Source organism: Gymnogyps californianus, chromosome 6 (assembly GCF_018139145.2).
Source record: "Gymnogyps californianus isolate 813 chromosome 6, ASM1813914v2, whole genome shotgun sequence".
In the NCBI taxonomy this organism is placed as follows: Eukaryota; Metazoa; Chordata; class Aves; order Accipitriformes; family Cathartidae; genus Gymnogyps; species Gymnogyps californianus.
This window is the reverse complement of record NC_059476.1, coordinates 23,245,707-23,261,532: the sequence shown is the minus strand read 5'-3', so window position 1 is coordinate 23,261,532 and position 15,826 is coordinate 23,245,707. Positions and strand designations below refer to the sequence as shown.

Sequence of the window (15,826 nt, the reverse complement as noted above, 5' to 3'; positions counted from 1 at the left end):
CTATCCCTGTGCCCCTGCCTACTTTTCAATCCACAATAACCAAGACAATAAATAGATGGGACAGAAGGAGTGATGTAGTCCCAGCCATCTGGTTGTTCACTTATTGCACAGAGTATTTTGGGCTGGTAGGGGAGAGTGGGTGGCTCCCAAGGTCCTTTGAGAAAATCCTACTGGGTGGCTGTCCACATCATCTGCTCCAGAAAATGTGTTCAGACAACTCATGGGTACAGGATGCTTAGGAAATATCACCTAGAAACAGGATATGCAAGAGATGAAGGCTTTTCTCAATTCAATCTCAGTCTTCACTCAGATCCATGGCAAGCTGTGCAAAATACAATGTTTATGCCCTGGCAGGTATGATTAGAAGACAATTTTTGGTCCTGGGCATGTTAACAGGAAAGGGTCATGCTAATAATTTCAGAGACAAACCTTTGAGACTGGATTTAGTTTAAGTTACAGAAAATACTGTACACTGCTTTTGACCAGGTGCACAGAAGCTTAAAAAAAAAGACAAAGATCACAGTTAAATGTCTCAGTCTTCAGATGGGAATGTCTGTGAGGAGCAGTCAAACTATTTTCTCATGTGCAATGCATCCTGAAATTTGGTACTTATGTATTGGGCCTGAAAGCCTTTCTTGTTGATGGTGTCATCTGTGTGGAATCGAATCATGATGGAATCCCCTGCAGAGTAGATTTCTTCCAGAGGCTGCAGAAAAGTAAAGAAGACAGCACAGAGTGGTCAAGTCTGCAGGCTAAATAACTGTCTGCCCTATGATGCTAGAATTTGAGCTCACAGACTGGCCAGGAAACACAAACATTGAGCGCTCAGTACCTCCTGCCCTGCTCTGACTTCCTGAGCACATCCCCTTGCTCTTTGCATGCTTGCCTTTTATGTTTGAAGACTGATGCCAGCCCACTCTACAATCCCAGTTCTTCCAGCTGTTTTTTGTAGGTCACATTCACAGGACTCCCTGGATGTTCTTGTTCCAGTCTTCTGAGTTTTCTCTAATGTGTCCTAATCTTTTCAGGAAATGACACAATCCAAACTGGACCCTGTTTGGCAGCTGAGGCCCTCCAGGGTTCATTAGCAGCAAAATAACTTAGCCACGTATCTTACATGATAACTCTGGTTATCTCCTGCACCGTTGTGACCTGCTACAACCTCCCTGTGCTTCTCTGCAGGACCAACATGTTCCCAGCCATTCTCCATTGGTCAGTGTGCAGGTAGGTAGATTACTACCCTGCTGCCCTGAACTTGTTCACACCAAGCTGCTATGCCTTTGTTTATTTTTCAGACCATTTCCCCAATTTGCAAGGACTGCTCCGACACACCTGCTCCTTGGATATCTCTCTTTAAATGCAATAAGAACCTTCTCCATTTCATTGCTGAAGTCCTAGAGAAATTAAACATAGAACCTCTGGTTTTAAATACCACACACTATTGCTCACGCTAACAGAGTCACTCCTCTTTATGGGGACATAGATAACAGTTTAGGAGACAGCATGCCACCCTGGAGTCAACAAGCAGCTCTGCAAGTCCCTCCACCCTTCGCCCTCACCATAGCATGGTCGCAGTGTGACTTGGCTTCAGGCAGGAATTGACTGAGGATGAAACCGGTCTTTGGAATCTGTTTCCAACATTTACACAATGCTTTTGCGGCAGGGCTGGGGCACAGCAGCACGGCAGTCCTGTGCTGCCGCCACGGCCCTGGGCTAACAAGGGAAAGTCAGTCAGCAAGGTTTTCAGACCAACTCTGTGCATCAGATAAAAGGGCTGTGATCTCTAGCAACAGGAGCAGCAGCAAAACACAGACACACAAGGCATTCTCACCACCAGTTTGTGAGAGCTGCCTCTCTCCAAAAAGGGTATGAAAGTACCCTTCCTTGCCACCTCCAGTTATGCCTGTGAAATCCCCACCACCATGGCTTACCCCTGAGCCACAGAAGCGTCCCAGGCGGGGTGCAGTGCTGTCGTAACCATCATAAATCTCCATGTAGTCATACCCACAGTCAGCCTCCTCCTCGATCTCAAATGTCTGGAATATCAGCTCCACGCCATAACCGTCTTCAGCTACAATCACCCATTCACAGTTCACTTGACCTGGGTAGTTGTTGTCCCCAAACTGAGCATGGGAATACAGCTCCTTAGTTTGTACTTCAGCCTTTAAAAGCCCACCACACTCTAGAGGAACAAAAGAGCACAAAACACGGTCTCATCAAAGGCCCTACCTCACAGCAAAGACTTGCCATCCCAATTAGGGAGAGAAGACCTCCAGCATGAAGTGCATGTACAACAAGGAAGGTAATTAACCACTGCACCAAACTACCGTAAACCAGTGAATTCTCCAGTCACCCACGAATCTATTGACCCACATAGCGCAGAGAAGCTTGGTCCTTTTGGTACAGAACATGGAGGGAAAGAGACAATCAGTTAAAACTAGCAGGATGGGGTTCCTGCCACATTATGCTCTGGAAAAATGTATTATTTTATAGAGCAATTGCTTAAAAGGAAGACCTAACATGTTATTTGCACTTGTCCTGCAGCTGAAATTCTGACTCGAAGTATTTTACCAGCAGTAAGTTGAAGCACATTAAAAAACTGGGGACCAAAATAATCCTTTTCTGCCCACACATTGCACAAAGGTAGCCCCGTGCTTGCGCAAAACGCGTGTGCTTTGGTGCAGAATTTCCCTTCAGCCAAGGGAGATGCCTCCTCACCAGTCTCTCATGCATTGCTGCTCAGAGCACTTTTCATCAGTTTACAGTGGCAGGGATTTAAAAAAGTGAACCTTGGTACAACACACCCATCTCTGGGCTGCCACAGATAGAAGATCAAGCTTGCTGTGTCTGTCCACAGCACACCTCTGCTTCCACCATAACCAGCTTGTTCCATGTGTGGGCCAATACACGGGCTAAGTTGCATCACCGCATCTTCTGAAGGCTGATGAGGAACAGAATGGGTTGCTGCTCAACCAAACAGCTCCAATTTAAACAAAAGAACTGAGCAGGAATGTCTGACATCAAGAGACCTCTGAGCTGATAAGGAAGCTGGCATTTATGGTATGGTGCCAACAATGGTCTAGGAACTGGTTAGCACAATTTACAACCACTTAAAATTCAGGCTAAGCTTATTTGGGAGAAAAGTGTGTCTCATTTTGCCTGGTAAAAAACGCAGTGAGATTTGATGACATCTTATCGCACTGGGGTATTGGCAGGCAACCAGCTTACCTGTGCTGTGCTTTGCCTGGAAACCTTTTCTTTGCACAGAAGCATCAGAGTAAAACCTGAGGAACATCTTGTTGGTAGAAGCCACTACAGGGTCTGGTTTCTTGCTGCCACAGAAGCGGCCAAGAATAGGTGATTTGCTGTTGGGCCCGTCATACATTTCCAAGTGGTCATAGGCACATTCTTGGTGCTGTTCAATCTCAAAATCATTGAAGGTCTAAAGCAAGAATAAGGAGAATTAAGACAGACATTTGTAAATCTGAGCATGCAATTTAGCAGAGGATGGTCAAAATGGAGAAACAGGTCAAATGGTATGGCTGTCCCACTCCTCCCACAAACTAGAACAGAATAGTGTGCTTTCAGACAAGAGCGATCTCAGGGTGGCAAAGTGTCCTGGTTTTGGCTGGGACAGAGTCATCTCTCTTCTTAGTAGCTGGTACAGTGCTGGGTTTTGGATTTAGTGTGAGAATAATGTTGATAACACGCTGATGTTTTAGTTGTTGCTAAGTAGTGCTTATCTTAAGCCAAGGATTTTTCAGTTTCCCATGCTCTGCCAGCAAGCAGGTGTGCAAGAAGCTGGGAGGAAGCAGAGCTGGGGCAGCTGACCTGAACTAGCCAAAGGGATATTCCATACCATGGAACGTCATGCCCAGGATATAAACAGGGAGGAGTTTGCCGGGAGGGGCGGATCGTGGCTCTGGCATCGGTCAGTGGGTGGTGAGCAATTGCATTGTGCATCACTTGTCTTTTCTTATTTCTTTTTTTTTTGTTGCTGTATTCTTTTTCAGTACAATTATTATTATTCTTAGTTAGTAGTGTATTTTTATTTTTACTTTAGTTATTGAACTGTTCTTATCTCAATCCACGAGTCTTACTTTTTTTTTCCTTTCTTCCTCCCCATCCCACTGGGAGGGGGAGGGGGAAGCGGCTGCGTGGTGCTTAGTTGCTGGCTGGGGTTAAACCACCACACAAAGCTCAGAAGTTCATATGAATGTGCCATGTAGCCTTAGCTTTGCTGCCTCACATGGGTGCATGACAACAGTTTTCAACTGCAAGCCTTATATACTGTTATTTTCCTGCCGGGAACCCTACCTGGCACACTGAATGTGCAGTTCTTCAATACTACTTCCACTGACCACAGGGATCCAGGCATTATTTCCCCCAGTGCATGGGCCATCTGCACAGCTTTGGGCATATCCTGCTATATGCATCAGGCCACACTGTAAAATGGGCCTGAGGCTTCTCCTTCAGAGGGGCTGGGGACTGGCCCTGCCATCACCTTATGCAGAGATGGTCCCAACAGAGTGGGTCACAAGTAGGGGTAGGTGTGGGAGGGCATGTTATACCTTCTGTTAACAGAGAGAGCAATGCTCCACAGTTGTCATCTGCTGGAGTCTGCTCCAAGCTGCCTCACCCCTGCCTGGTGTACCTCTGAGACCTTCTGCCCTTTTGCAGGCCAGGGGCAGCCTCCCGGGATGCCCTCCTCTGAGCACCCCACACAGAACCTATGAGGATCAACCTCCTACTCACACAGTGGTGGGGGAAAGTCACTTCAGCTCCCCACAATCCAGCCTGCTTCTCCCCTCGCGCTCCCACTCACTGGTTACTCACTACTTTCACTCGGTGGCCAGGCGTTGCAGAGATGTCCCAGGTGCACTCTTTCCGGCTGGGGTACTTGTCAGGCCAGTTTGGACTGCTCATCGTTCCCTCTGCACCACTCAGCTTGTGCTCGCAACCAGCTTGAGAGAGAGAGATCACAAGATGGAGGCATCGAGGCAGGTCTCACATGGGAACCACGTAATGTCCTACATGCTCCTCTCTGCCCACTGAGACCCTCAACAGGGCAGAAACAGGGAAGGCTTCAGTCACTGAACAAGACCTTTTAGTATTATTTCATAGGCGGGTTCGTCCTATACTTTTTTGAGCTAACTTGGCAGCTGGTGAAATGGACCATCTCATTCCCCCAGACCTCATTAACCTCATTCACCTCCTCACTCCCAAACATATTCTCCTGCTCCTCCATCTTGTCTGCCCTGTTCCCAGTGACATGGTGTCCAACCCCTCCACTGTGTTGTCTCTGGTGCTATCTCAGTCTTGAGTCGTTTTGCCGACTTGGAAAGCTGAATCAGCTCATGGAGAGATCAGGCAAGCACCAGAGATGGTACACAGGAAGGCCATGGCAGCACACAGCAGGGGTAGGGGTGCAGAAAGAAAGGTAATTTTGGCAGCAGCAAGCGGTTAGATTAGCTCATCCTTTCTCTTCTGACTCAAACCCAATAATCAAATGAAGCAGCAGTGACTAGTCTAATGGTGATGTCCCACAACTGCTCCTTTCGCTAGCCCAACTTCTTGCTCCTACCCTGTCCATCCCCCACGGCCATATAGAGGGCTGGACTGGGGAATGGATCCAGCTGAAAACAAGCCCTCCTCTTCTTTTTTCTAGATAGTTTTTCAGCTATCTGGGGCTTTTTCAGTGCCCCAGGCTGGTACGCTGTACAAACATCCTTCCAACACCGGGCAGGAAGCACCCTGGCTCAAACTGTTTGAAGCACCTTGTCTTTCCTGAGGGCAGGGAGTGGGGACCTTACCTTCTTTACAATCGTGGCCATTTTCATGCAGCATGAAGCCATTTCTGCACTGGCATACGTAGCTCCCAAAGGTGTTGATACATTCGTGCTGGCAACCACCATTGTCTTTGGAGCACTCGTCCTTGTCTGGGCAGGATCAAACCGACAAACACTGAGTTGACAGTGAGAAACAGACTACCACAGTCACCAGCTGGGAGTCCCATACCCAGACTAGCCGATACCAGTGCAAACCTCCAACCTCTGCTGCTGGATTAGTCCAGTCAGCTTTTTAGCCCAGATACAATTCTCTTAAATTGTCTTTCATTCCATAAAATGCATCACAAATGTGTTTTATTATATAATGTAGGTTTTGAATGGTTAAAGACTCCTATCTAAAAGAAACCTATAGCAATGTCTCATTCTTTTAGAATACAGTCCAGGAAAAGTATCACACAAATTCACTAGCCTAGGCAAAAATCTACTGGCCAGTTTTTATATTTTCAAGTTCCTACATGCTCTGATGAACTCCATCTTTAAATAGCTCTGTCCGAGAGCACAAGCAGCCAGATGGAGAAGAGGATCTGAGGTACGAGCTGCTCCCTGAAGCTGAAATATGCCCCAGTGGATGTTCACTCCTATGTGTTCAGGACTATGCATTTCTGAATCTCACTGTTCTGAGCATAGGATCTGCTCATGGTTTCCAGTCCAATTTAATTTATGAGCAGTTTATCTGCAATTTTTCTTGGGCCAATGCCCTCCCTGCAGCTCATTAACCTCATTTGTCTCCTCACTCCCAAACATATTTCTAGGTGAAACATGCCCCACCTCATCCTTCCTCTTGTTAGATTTAATAAGCCAAATGCCTAGCCCTGATTCTACTCTGCAACTGTCTTAATTCAAGGCCATTTTGCCTGATCATCCTCCTCAAAAACATTAATACTCCTCGGTCTCTGCTGAAAACACAGCATGAAATTGAATTTCCACTTCCATACGATGTACAGTTAATGTCCAGAACTGCCTGCCAACAAGATACATCACTGACACCAGGAGCTACAAAGGACTCAGAACAGAGGATTAGAAACTTCCACTAGCATGCATTGCTTTGATGGGGAGGATTGCTATATAGAAGACTTCTGGAAATTTTCTAACTCTTGTAGTTTCAGAGGAAAAAGCTTTTCTTTAATGACTCCAGGGACAGAAATAACTTCTAGGATCGGGTTCCCCATTGCTTCCTGCTGTGGAAGGACTGGAGGCACTGATGAAATCCATGCATCTTGCTGACACCACACTATAAAACTGGACCATACACTGCACTGAGAAACCAAGATGAAAGGTGACACAGCACAGAGCAACCATGCTTTTTCGATGTAACTAACCACGTCAGGCTCTGCCTGATTTGACAGGAGGTTGAAGAAAATTCACCAAAAACAAAGGTTCAGTCAGAGGAGACAGCTAAGTGAAAGAATACAGCCACGTACCAGAGAAGTAGTGAACTTTAAAGCCTTTCTTGGAGACCGTGTTGTCTGATTTGAACTCCAGTCTCATGTTGTTGCCATATGACGTGATTACTTCAGGCTTCTCTGAGCCACAGAATTTGCCGTGCAGCTTGGAGTCAGAAGCCAACCCACTACGAACCTCAACATAGTCGTATTTACAGACCTGCCAAGAGAGGAGGAGATTTCTCAGCTCTGTGGACTTGGAACAGAGCATTTCAGAGGAAGGGGACAGAGTCTTGACTGAGAGGGAACAGAAACAGCCTTATACTCAAACATACTCCTAACTTCCCCAAATTCTCCTCTGGCAGTGTTCTCACCCCTTCCCTTGTTGCCCTGGTCTTAAAGCATGGGTGTGTTTATCAGAATAGCAAAGGTTCCATTTAATTTAGCTAAAATAATTACTCCCACCTTATCCAAGAACCTGACAGTGTTGAATGAACTTCAGCAGCTTGCTGAATTAAGGAAGAGCCACTGCTCCCATTTACAGTGGGGAAAGTGAGACCTGAATGCTTTGTTCAAATTCCACCCTGCCCTTGGCAGGGCAGAGAACAGACTCTTTTACTGGTTATTTTGTTTATCTTTGAAGAAGTCTACTTCATTGTTCATTTCCAATTATTTTCCTGTAAAGGCAGCTCTGGGGAAGGGGGGGATGGGACACCTATTAGGGATGGAAAACACCCACAATTATGCAAAACTGGTACAGGAAAGAAGCCCATTTATAACAGAACAGCTTTAATCCTTCCACTCCATAGAGAAAGCAGATCCAGACTTCAAGGAGAACAATCACTGTTATTGGCTTATTCTGTCATGGGGGGGGAAACAACCAGAAGCTCCACCAGTAAGACAGAGTCTCCTCTTCCTTGTACCCCAAGGATTTATCCAGTTCTGAGTTAGCCAATAGTCACACCTCTGAGATGCAGGGACTGGTTACGTACATCATTGCCTTCCAGCTCAAACACTTCGAACTGCAGAGAGATCCGGTACTGGGCTGGAGCTACCACCTGCCAGACGCAGTTTTTGTTAGTAGGATATTCCTTGGGCCATCCAGGGCTAGTAATGGTCCCATTGAGCTTGGTGATGAAGCCCCCACAGGCAGCTGGAGAGGCAATAAATGAACACAAGTTTTACTTGGTTCTGTTCAGACACAGATTGGGCCACACTGTTAGCTAGGAAATGAACCAGATCCTGGTTGGCGGCACATTTCAAATCCCAGCCTCCAGAACAGGTTTAAAATGCTGGGAGCTGCAAAGAAGACAGAAACCTCACCTGCTATAAATCACCAGTGAAACACACACAGCCAGGCTATGGCCGAGAGCCACTTAAACCATGTAAGATTGATCTCCTTTTTACTCTCTAGCCTTGGGCTTACTATGGATCAGTTGACTTGACATGCACAATACAGTTGTAAAGGCCAGCTTGCTAAATTCACCCACACTCAGTCCTACAAACCTTACTATTTCAAGTTTATCAGTAATGGAATAATTAGAAGATAATGGAATCCTAGGGAAGACACCCTTGTCAACTCTTTAGTGGCTTATTATATGTGGACTGCATCTTCTCTAAGGAAAATTGAAGACAAAGCCAAAGACTTAGCTTTATTATCCCATTTCCTTTAAAAATTTAGGACATCTCGGCTTCATCCTCTTGTGGGAGGGCATGGCTTTTACCTCAAAGGAATCAACCTCAGTTTGCTCTTTTGCTGCAAAATTCTATTTTGAATAACGAAGCAATTTTTTCTTGCTGTTTCTTGGGAGTAATGAGATACAGCCAGATCTTCAAAATCCACAGGGATAAAAGCTTCCTGTGTCTTGTTCCCAGCATCACTTTGCATTAAGAGAATTAACCCAAGGGAGCAGCTTCAATACAAAAAGTGTAGCAAGCAAGTGTGTCTGGAGAAACAAAAGCAATTTACTCTGATGTGCATCACTACCATTTCAAAGACTATCCTTCCTGTATTGCCCACAAATGAAGTTTAAAACAGGAGGTTAAGAGTGAAGTTCAAAAAACGCTTGCCAAATTATACCGACTTGCTGAAAATTGCAAGAAATTTAAAAAAAAAAAAAAAAAAGTAAAGCTTCCAAAAGCCTTTTGCACACACCTAACTCTGCCCTCACCAAGCTGATAGCAGCTTTCCCCAAACAGTTTGACAAAAGTAGAAGTCAGGGCAAACCAGGTGACTTTGAGAGCACCACTCACAGCATGTGGAGCTCCCTACAAGTCTCAGCTGAAAGGCAGAGCTATGAGACAAGAACAATGGGTGGGTTCTCACCACACCAACAGCTGTATTGTTGGTGGGAGCAAACACTTGTTGCAAGAGATTAACTGTATAAATAGAAAGCTGACAGAAAGTTTATATCGAAGACGTGGGTTTTTTTCCCCCTATAACAGAAGAAGGGAATTTTCTCCTCAATATGGAGAGTGTCTGTTTTGCATGCAGGCAAGACATTGACATTTTATTCTACAAAAGAAATTTCTTTTAAAAAAATAATAAATTCAGCCTTAGATTGAAATACGTTTGGGCCACTCAATGGTTAGGTTGTAATGCCCACCTTCCCTTATGCTGCATTGTGGGAGATCTGGTCTGAACAGGGATCTCTGGCCATGAAGAACAACTGGTTTTAGAGATGTTTAGCAGTAGAGAATCAGAGTATTTTCAGTTTTTCAACCAAAACTTGTTTTTCAATGGAAGATGTTGACAAAAAGGAATTTTTCAGCTGGGGGAAGATAAACAGAAATAAAGTGGATGTAGGGGCAAGGAAAATCATCTCCAAGATTGTTTAATTTCATTATTAGTTGTAGTACTCATCCTGTAGACAGATGCCTCAATCTGTAGGTTACTCACCTTCACAGCTCTTTTTATCAGCTGTCAACTCATAGCCAGGCTCGCAAGTGCATTTGTAACTGCCCAGTGTGTTCTCACAGTGCTGCTCACACCCACCATTGTCCGGCAGAGAACATTCATCCATCTCTGTCAGGAGAAAACCAGAACAAGTCACACTTTCCTGACCACCCAAACCCCCTCATATTCCTCATGCAACACTTCTGGACGGAAGGACCAGAGCACTAGCTGACGAGCTGAGCCCACAGAGCAGGCACTGCAGCAAACCTCACAAGTGCTAAAGCACTCCTACCACCCCATAAAGGACTACAATTACTGTTACTAGTCAAGAGTGCTTTTTTCAGACAGGAGCAGGAAAACATGGTCTCCTGTAAAGACTACACTGCCTTTTGTCCTCATTTGCCCCTGTTTTTTGTTTTGTTTTGTTTTTTTAAATTCCTCATGCACTTGAGTGACCTGAGCTACCAGGAACCCCATTATGGTGCACACAGTAATGGAGCTGTGGGAGGCCATACCCCACTGAATGGGGTGCAGCAAAGGAGCTGGGAGGACATGCAAGTAGTTCTTCCTTCTCATAGACACATGAAGTCTTGCTACCCTAGACTTTGAAGTCAGGTTCTTCCAATCACATCTCAACCACCTGAACTGACGTTTTAATATACAGATAGCCAGATGTACTGACTTCTCACCCTGACCCCTGATTCCATGTGCATCCCTTAATAGATGGTTTTATTAATATGGTTGTGGTGGGTTGGCCTCAGCTAGCAGCCAAACTCCCACTCAGCTGCTTGCTCACTCCCCGGCCCTCCACTCCAGTAGAATTGGGGAAGAACAGGAGCAAGAAAGCTCCTGGGTTGAGACAGGGAAATTATACCAGACTCAACTTTGGGGAATTTAACTTAATTTACTGCCAATTAATATAAGTATTTGAGTACTGATTTGGGTATTGGGAAACAAAAACTGGAAAAAAAAGAAACAAATGTTAGAACACTTAGGGAAAACACCTTTCCGCCCCCTTTTCTCAGGCTCAACCTCACTCCAGACTCCTCTCCTGCCTTGTATCACAACAGCTTACATTCAGTCCCTTCAGCAAAGCCGTGAGCATGCAAAGGCAGGAGGGGATGGGGAGCTACAGTCAGTACCTGACACTGCTGCTCCTTCCTTCTCATACTTCCCCCCCTGCTCCAGCATGGGTCCTCCACGGGCTGCAGGGAATACCTGCTCTGCCATGAAGCACCTCCACCTTCTCCTCTGACCTTGGTGTTACCTCTGCTGTTTTGCACTTTTTGTTCCCTCCTCCTCTCTCTCCCCGTCATTATTGACCTTTCTTAAACATACTTTCACAGAGGCATCACCAGCTCAGCTGATGGGCTCAGCTGTGTCCTGCAGTGGGTCCAGTGCAGAACCAGCTTGAACCATCTGACTGGCACAGGACAGGCCCCGCAGCCTCCCACTGCCAACACCTTGACACCTACACCCAATATAATGTTCCAGTAACAGTTACTGCTACGTAGATCAAATAGGAACAGTCTTGACTAGATGATCATGGTAGGTCCCTTCCAACTGAAATATTCTCTTCTCTTCTATTATAATACCCAATATAATGTTCCAGTAACAGTTACTCCTACATAGATCAAATAGGAACAGTCTTGACTAGATGATTCCCTTCCAGCTGAAATATTCTATTCTCTTGTATTGATAACACTGTCTTCCTGCAAAGCCTTCCCACAATCAGGACACCCCCCCCCCCCCCCCACTGCAACAGTTCCAGTGCAAACAGATTTTATTTTCTGGTTTCTGTTCGTGGATTCACTATGACGAAAGTAGAGTATTTCTTTGCTGCTCCATGCTTGGTACAGGTTCAGTAGCTTCTAATCTGGCTGTTAAATCACTTGCTTGAGAGATAAGAGAGGCAAGATTGTCAAAAACCCCTGTCATCAGTCTTTACCACGGGAAGGACATGTCCTGGCTATGGGCAGGTATATTTTGCAAAGTATTGTCTTTCCTCTAATGTTTGCCATGAAGAAGAAAGGCACAACAATTTGAGTGTAAGACAAGCACATCACTACTAACACTTCAACCATATACAAAATAGGCTTCAGTGATACAAACAATTTGTTACCAAAATGAAGATAAATAATAAAGAATAATCCTAGAGCTTTCCCTTGAGATATACATGATGGGATGGACATGAGGTAATTGCTCTTCATATCTTCCTGACATGTCTCTTGGATGTGACCAATGGCTTACCCTCTCTGAGCTGTCTTACTCTCTCTGAGCTGTTTGCAGGTTTATTTTCTCTGAGAAGTTATAAGTTACCACTGCAAGCTCTCACAAAGCATAACATTCAATTACATCCTTAACTCTGGGTTTTTTAAGCTGAGTTATTTTATTTCAGTGCTGTAAGACATGTAATTGAAGCTCTATTCCTTTCATAATTCATTACGGCAAAGCTGACCCATTGCTCAATCAGTTATGGGTGGCAGTCTGAAGAGTGCCTGCAGAGCCATCTAATTTGTTCATTTACTTTGTTCATGGAGTGGCTGGTAGTCAAAATCTCTCTGGATATGGAGGTACAGGCTGCAGACTTCAGACCCCAGCTTGAAACTCCACATGTAGCCTGCAGGTATGTCCACCCGGCTTTTGCAAACTGACATCAGCTCTGCTCACAATGCAAGCTGGCTAAAAGTTGTATAGCTATGGCTACTGTGGTGCTTGGTCCAAGCAAATACACTTTGCTCCTCAGCTGGACTTATTGGCATGGACTTAGCAACACCCAAACCATCCACGAGCTACACAGTTTCTGGTTCAAACACGTGAAGTCTGAGCAGACACCACAAGATCCAGTCTGCCAGCAAAAACTCCACAGACAATACCTGTGTCTGCAATTGTACTAGCAGGGCACGTTTATGCATTTTTTACATAAAAAAGAAATAAATTTATTTCTGACTATCTGTATCACAAGGAAAGCATCCCAGGTTCAGGTGTGTAACTTTCTTCCCTACAAACTTGCAGGAGAACCTCAGACTCTAGAGAATGAATTGCTGCAGGCCAAGAAGTCTCCATGTAGTGCTAATCCCTGGAAGACATCTCTGCCACAGCCAGCCTGCACTATCAGCTCCTGAAAGAAGCCAAAATGTCTTTAGGACAAAGTATTCTCTGTGTCTTTATGGAACCTGAGAAATTTAAACAAGGAAGTCTAGGCACTGTGAGAGTTGTTCAGGGACTGGAATTAAACATCACAGTATTTGCCAGTGATCTTACAATCACCCTTTGTCATGGTCCATTAGGACCTCTCAAATTTACAGGACAATGTACTCTGTAAATTAAACTTTATTTAACTAACTCTTTTTTTTGCACGTAAGTGCATGGATTAAGAATTATGGGTTATAAATTATGAAACCTTATGACTTGTATGGTGAATAAGTGAATTCATGTGATAAACTAGTCTGAGCAAAGGAGATTGACCCTGCCGTGTTTGTTTGTTGTATTTCTTAATGAGCTCATGAAATAAAGTTTAATTCACAGAGTACATTGTCCTGTAAATTTCAGAGTTCCTAATGGACCGTGACACCCTTAACACAAGACAAAAGTTAAAGTAGAAGTAAATAAAGGATGTATGCAATCCAAATATTGGCATTGCAGCTATTATTTCTGTACAACCATCACTGAACCTAAGAGAAACATGACTATCCACCTCGCAGCAGCTCTGCACGTATTTTCCCAAGTGGTTAGATATTTGGTTCTTGCCTCTATCAAGTCACCAGGATACTGGTAAAGGACTATGTCTCGGGTCCAGCTCTTAAGAAAAATCTTAGTCTTATTTGCATCTTCCTGAAGAGGATCTCAGTTTAGGAACACATTTGTCTCCTAAAGCACTCAGAAATTTTCCCTGGGATTCTACTTGCATTCAAATTTACCCTCTCTCCAGAGGTTTCTTTTGGTATAGAACTTAAGCAGAGAGTCGTTTGTAACACTCTCTGTGCAGTAGTAGTACCTTTTGAAAATGTCAGTGTCCCCTGGCATGGATAAATGGAGGTCACATTCTGTCCAGCTGTGCAACACAAGGCGTAGTGCCTGTGCTGGTACTGACCCAGTAGGCTTTCTTTCTGTCTTAATCAGGGAAATGGTGTTCACGCCTCAGCATTAAACCCCTCTACACTCTCAAAGCAATTTGTATATTAACTTGATATTGATGGTTGTACAGACGAGTCTAACAGCTCTTAATTACACGTAGATAAAATGGTAACTGATCACTTTGGGATGGCAGTAGGTTAAGGGATGAATGGTCCCCAACTTCGACCTTGACAGGTACTAGATCACATACCTTTAAAGAAATTTGCTGCAAAGCCTGCTTTATTGATGGTTGCATCAGATGCAAACTTCATCCATACTTTATTTGAACTGGATTTGATATCTTGTGGCTTCTCGTAGCCACAGAAGTGACCGATCAGTGGGCTGTATTCAGTGAGGCCATCTCGGATTTCCAGGTAGTCATAAGAACATGTGTCGTGCCATTCAATCTGCAATGGGAAAAGAGTGTGCCTGTAGCTCACTAGTATGAGTGCTCCGAGTCAGGCTAGCTACCCAGTTAGACTTTGGCCAGAGATCAGCTTCCAAAGGAGCATCCCAAACAACTGGTCAAAACTAGGTTGCCTCGTGTCTGCCATTGAACTCTCCTGCAGTTGAAATTGTATTCAAGACTGGGCACATCTCAGTTCTACTGCTATTTCATGGCTATCCTCCACTGAAACCCGGTCTCTGACTATCTACAAGCTGCTTTTCCATGAGAAGCTATACGGAACAGCTGAACAACTACAAACAAAGAGGTTCAAGGAATAGCTGTGGGGTCAAAGCTAGGAGGTAGTGGTGTCAGCCCTTTCCAGGACAAGCACAGTAAGTGTACACAAGCCACAGTAGCCTATGGGATAGATGGGATTTATGCACCAACCCAGGTCCTGTCCACTCCTGTCTGTGACTTATACATCAGTAGTCAGCAACAGATCATTGGGCACCTAGCTAAGAGTGTAAGACATCCTATAACCAGCAGGAGAAAAACTTTTCTGAGCTCTTCAAAGCTTGTGTGCCATCTGGGAACATGATGTTTCTTTGAAGAGTCACAAACATCCAGCAATCTGCCAAGGCCCAGTGACACCAACAAGAGTTTTTTTGCCTGGATTGTGACCATTCAATTTCATTTGACCAGAGTGAAAATTTAAGGACTCATGAGTCCCTACTTAACATCATCAACAATTCTGTGCCCCTTCTAATTCTTTCTGTCTAGAGTAACAGTTTTTGAAAACTCATCATATTTAAAACTTGGCTTCAAAATCTCTGAGCAAACTTCTGGTGAGGAGAAATGAGGTTCTGAAGTATTCAAAAGAATTTTTTTTTTTAAATTATTATTTACATTACTTTCTTCTTAATTTTAAAGGATCTACAGAGGCAAAATAATATCCATAATATAATATACAATGACATTTCTCACCTCAAAGGCTTGGAATGTGATTCCGATGTGAAAGCCCTCAGAAACTGTGATCTTCCAGATGCACTCTTTAGAAGGTCTGTAGTCATCTGGGTAATTGGGAGACTGGATCTGGCCAGCATCTTTGTGAATTTCTCCACCACAAATAGCTTCATAAAAAACAAACAGCAAAACCAGGAGATTGCAGGTTTTTCCTTAGGTAAAGCTTGCTCCC

General features: G+C 44.5%; 1 protein-coding gene across 1 annotated transcript in view; it reads right to left on the bottom strand.

Annotated features, from left to right (window-relative positions):
- Nucleotides 1-550: 550 nt before the first annotated feature.
- Nucleotides 551-15,826, bottom strand: part of TLL2 (tolloid like 2) — a 99,794-nt gene continuing 84,518 nt past the window's right edge. The window contains exons 12-21 of the mRNA XM_050898751.1: nt 15,616-15,761; nt 14,455-14,650; nt 10,131-10,256; nt 8,224-8,384; nt 7,271-7,451; nt 5,814-5,939; nt 4,837-4,964; nt 3,229-3,442; nt 1,932-2,182; nt 551-706 (exon numbers count right to left, since the gene is read on the bottom strand). Coding sequence (XP_050754708.1) covers nt 572-706; nt 1,932-2,182; nt 3,229-3,442; nt 4,837-4,964; nt 5,814-5,939; nt 7,271-7,451; nt 8,224-8,384; nt 10,131-10,256; nt 14,455-14,650; nt 15,616-15,761 — 1,664 coding nt within the window. The 3' untranslated portion in view covers nt 551-571. The remainder of the gene's footprint in view (nt 707-1,931; nt 2,183-3,228; nt 3,443-4,836; nt 4,965-5,813; nt 5,940-7,270; nt 7,452-8,223; nt 8,385-10,130; nt 10,257-14,454; nt 14,651-15,615; nt 15,762-15,826) is intronic.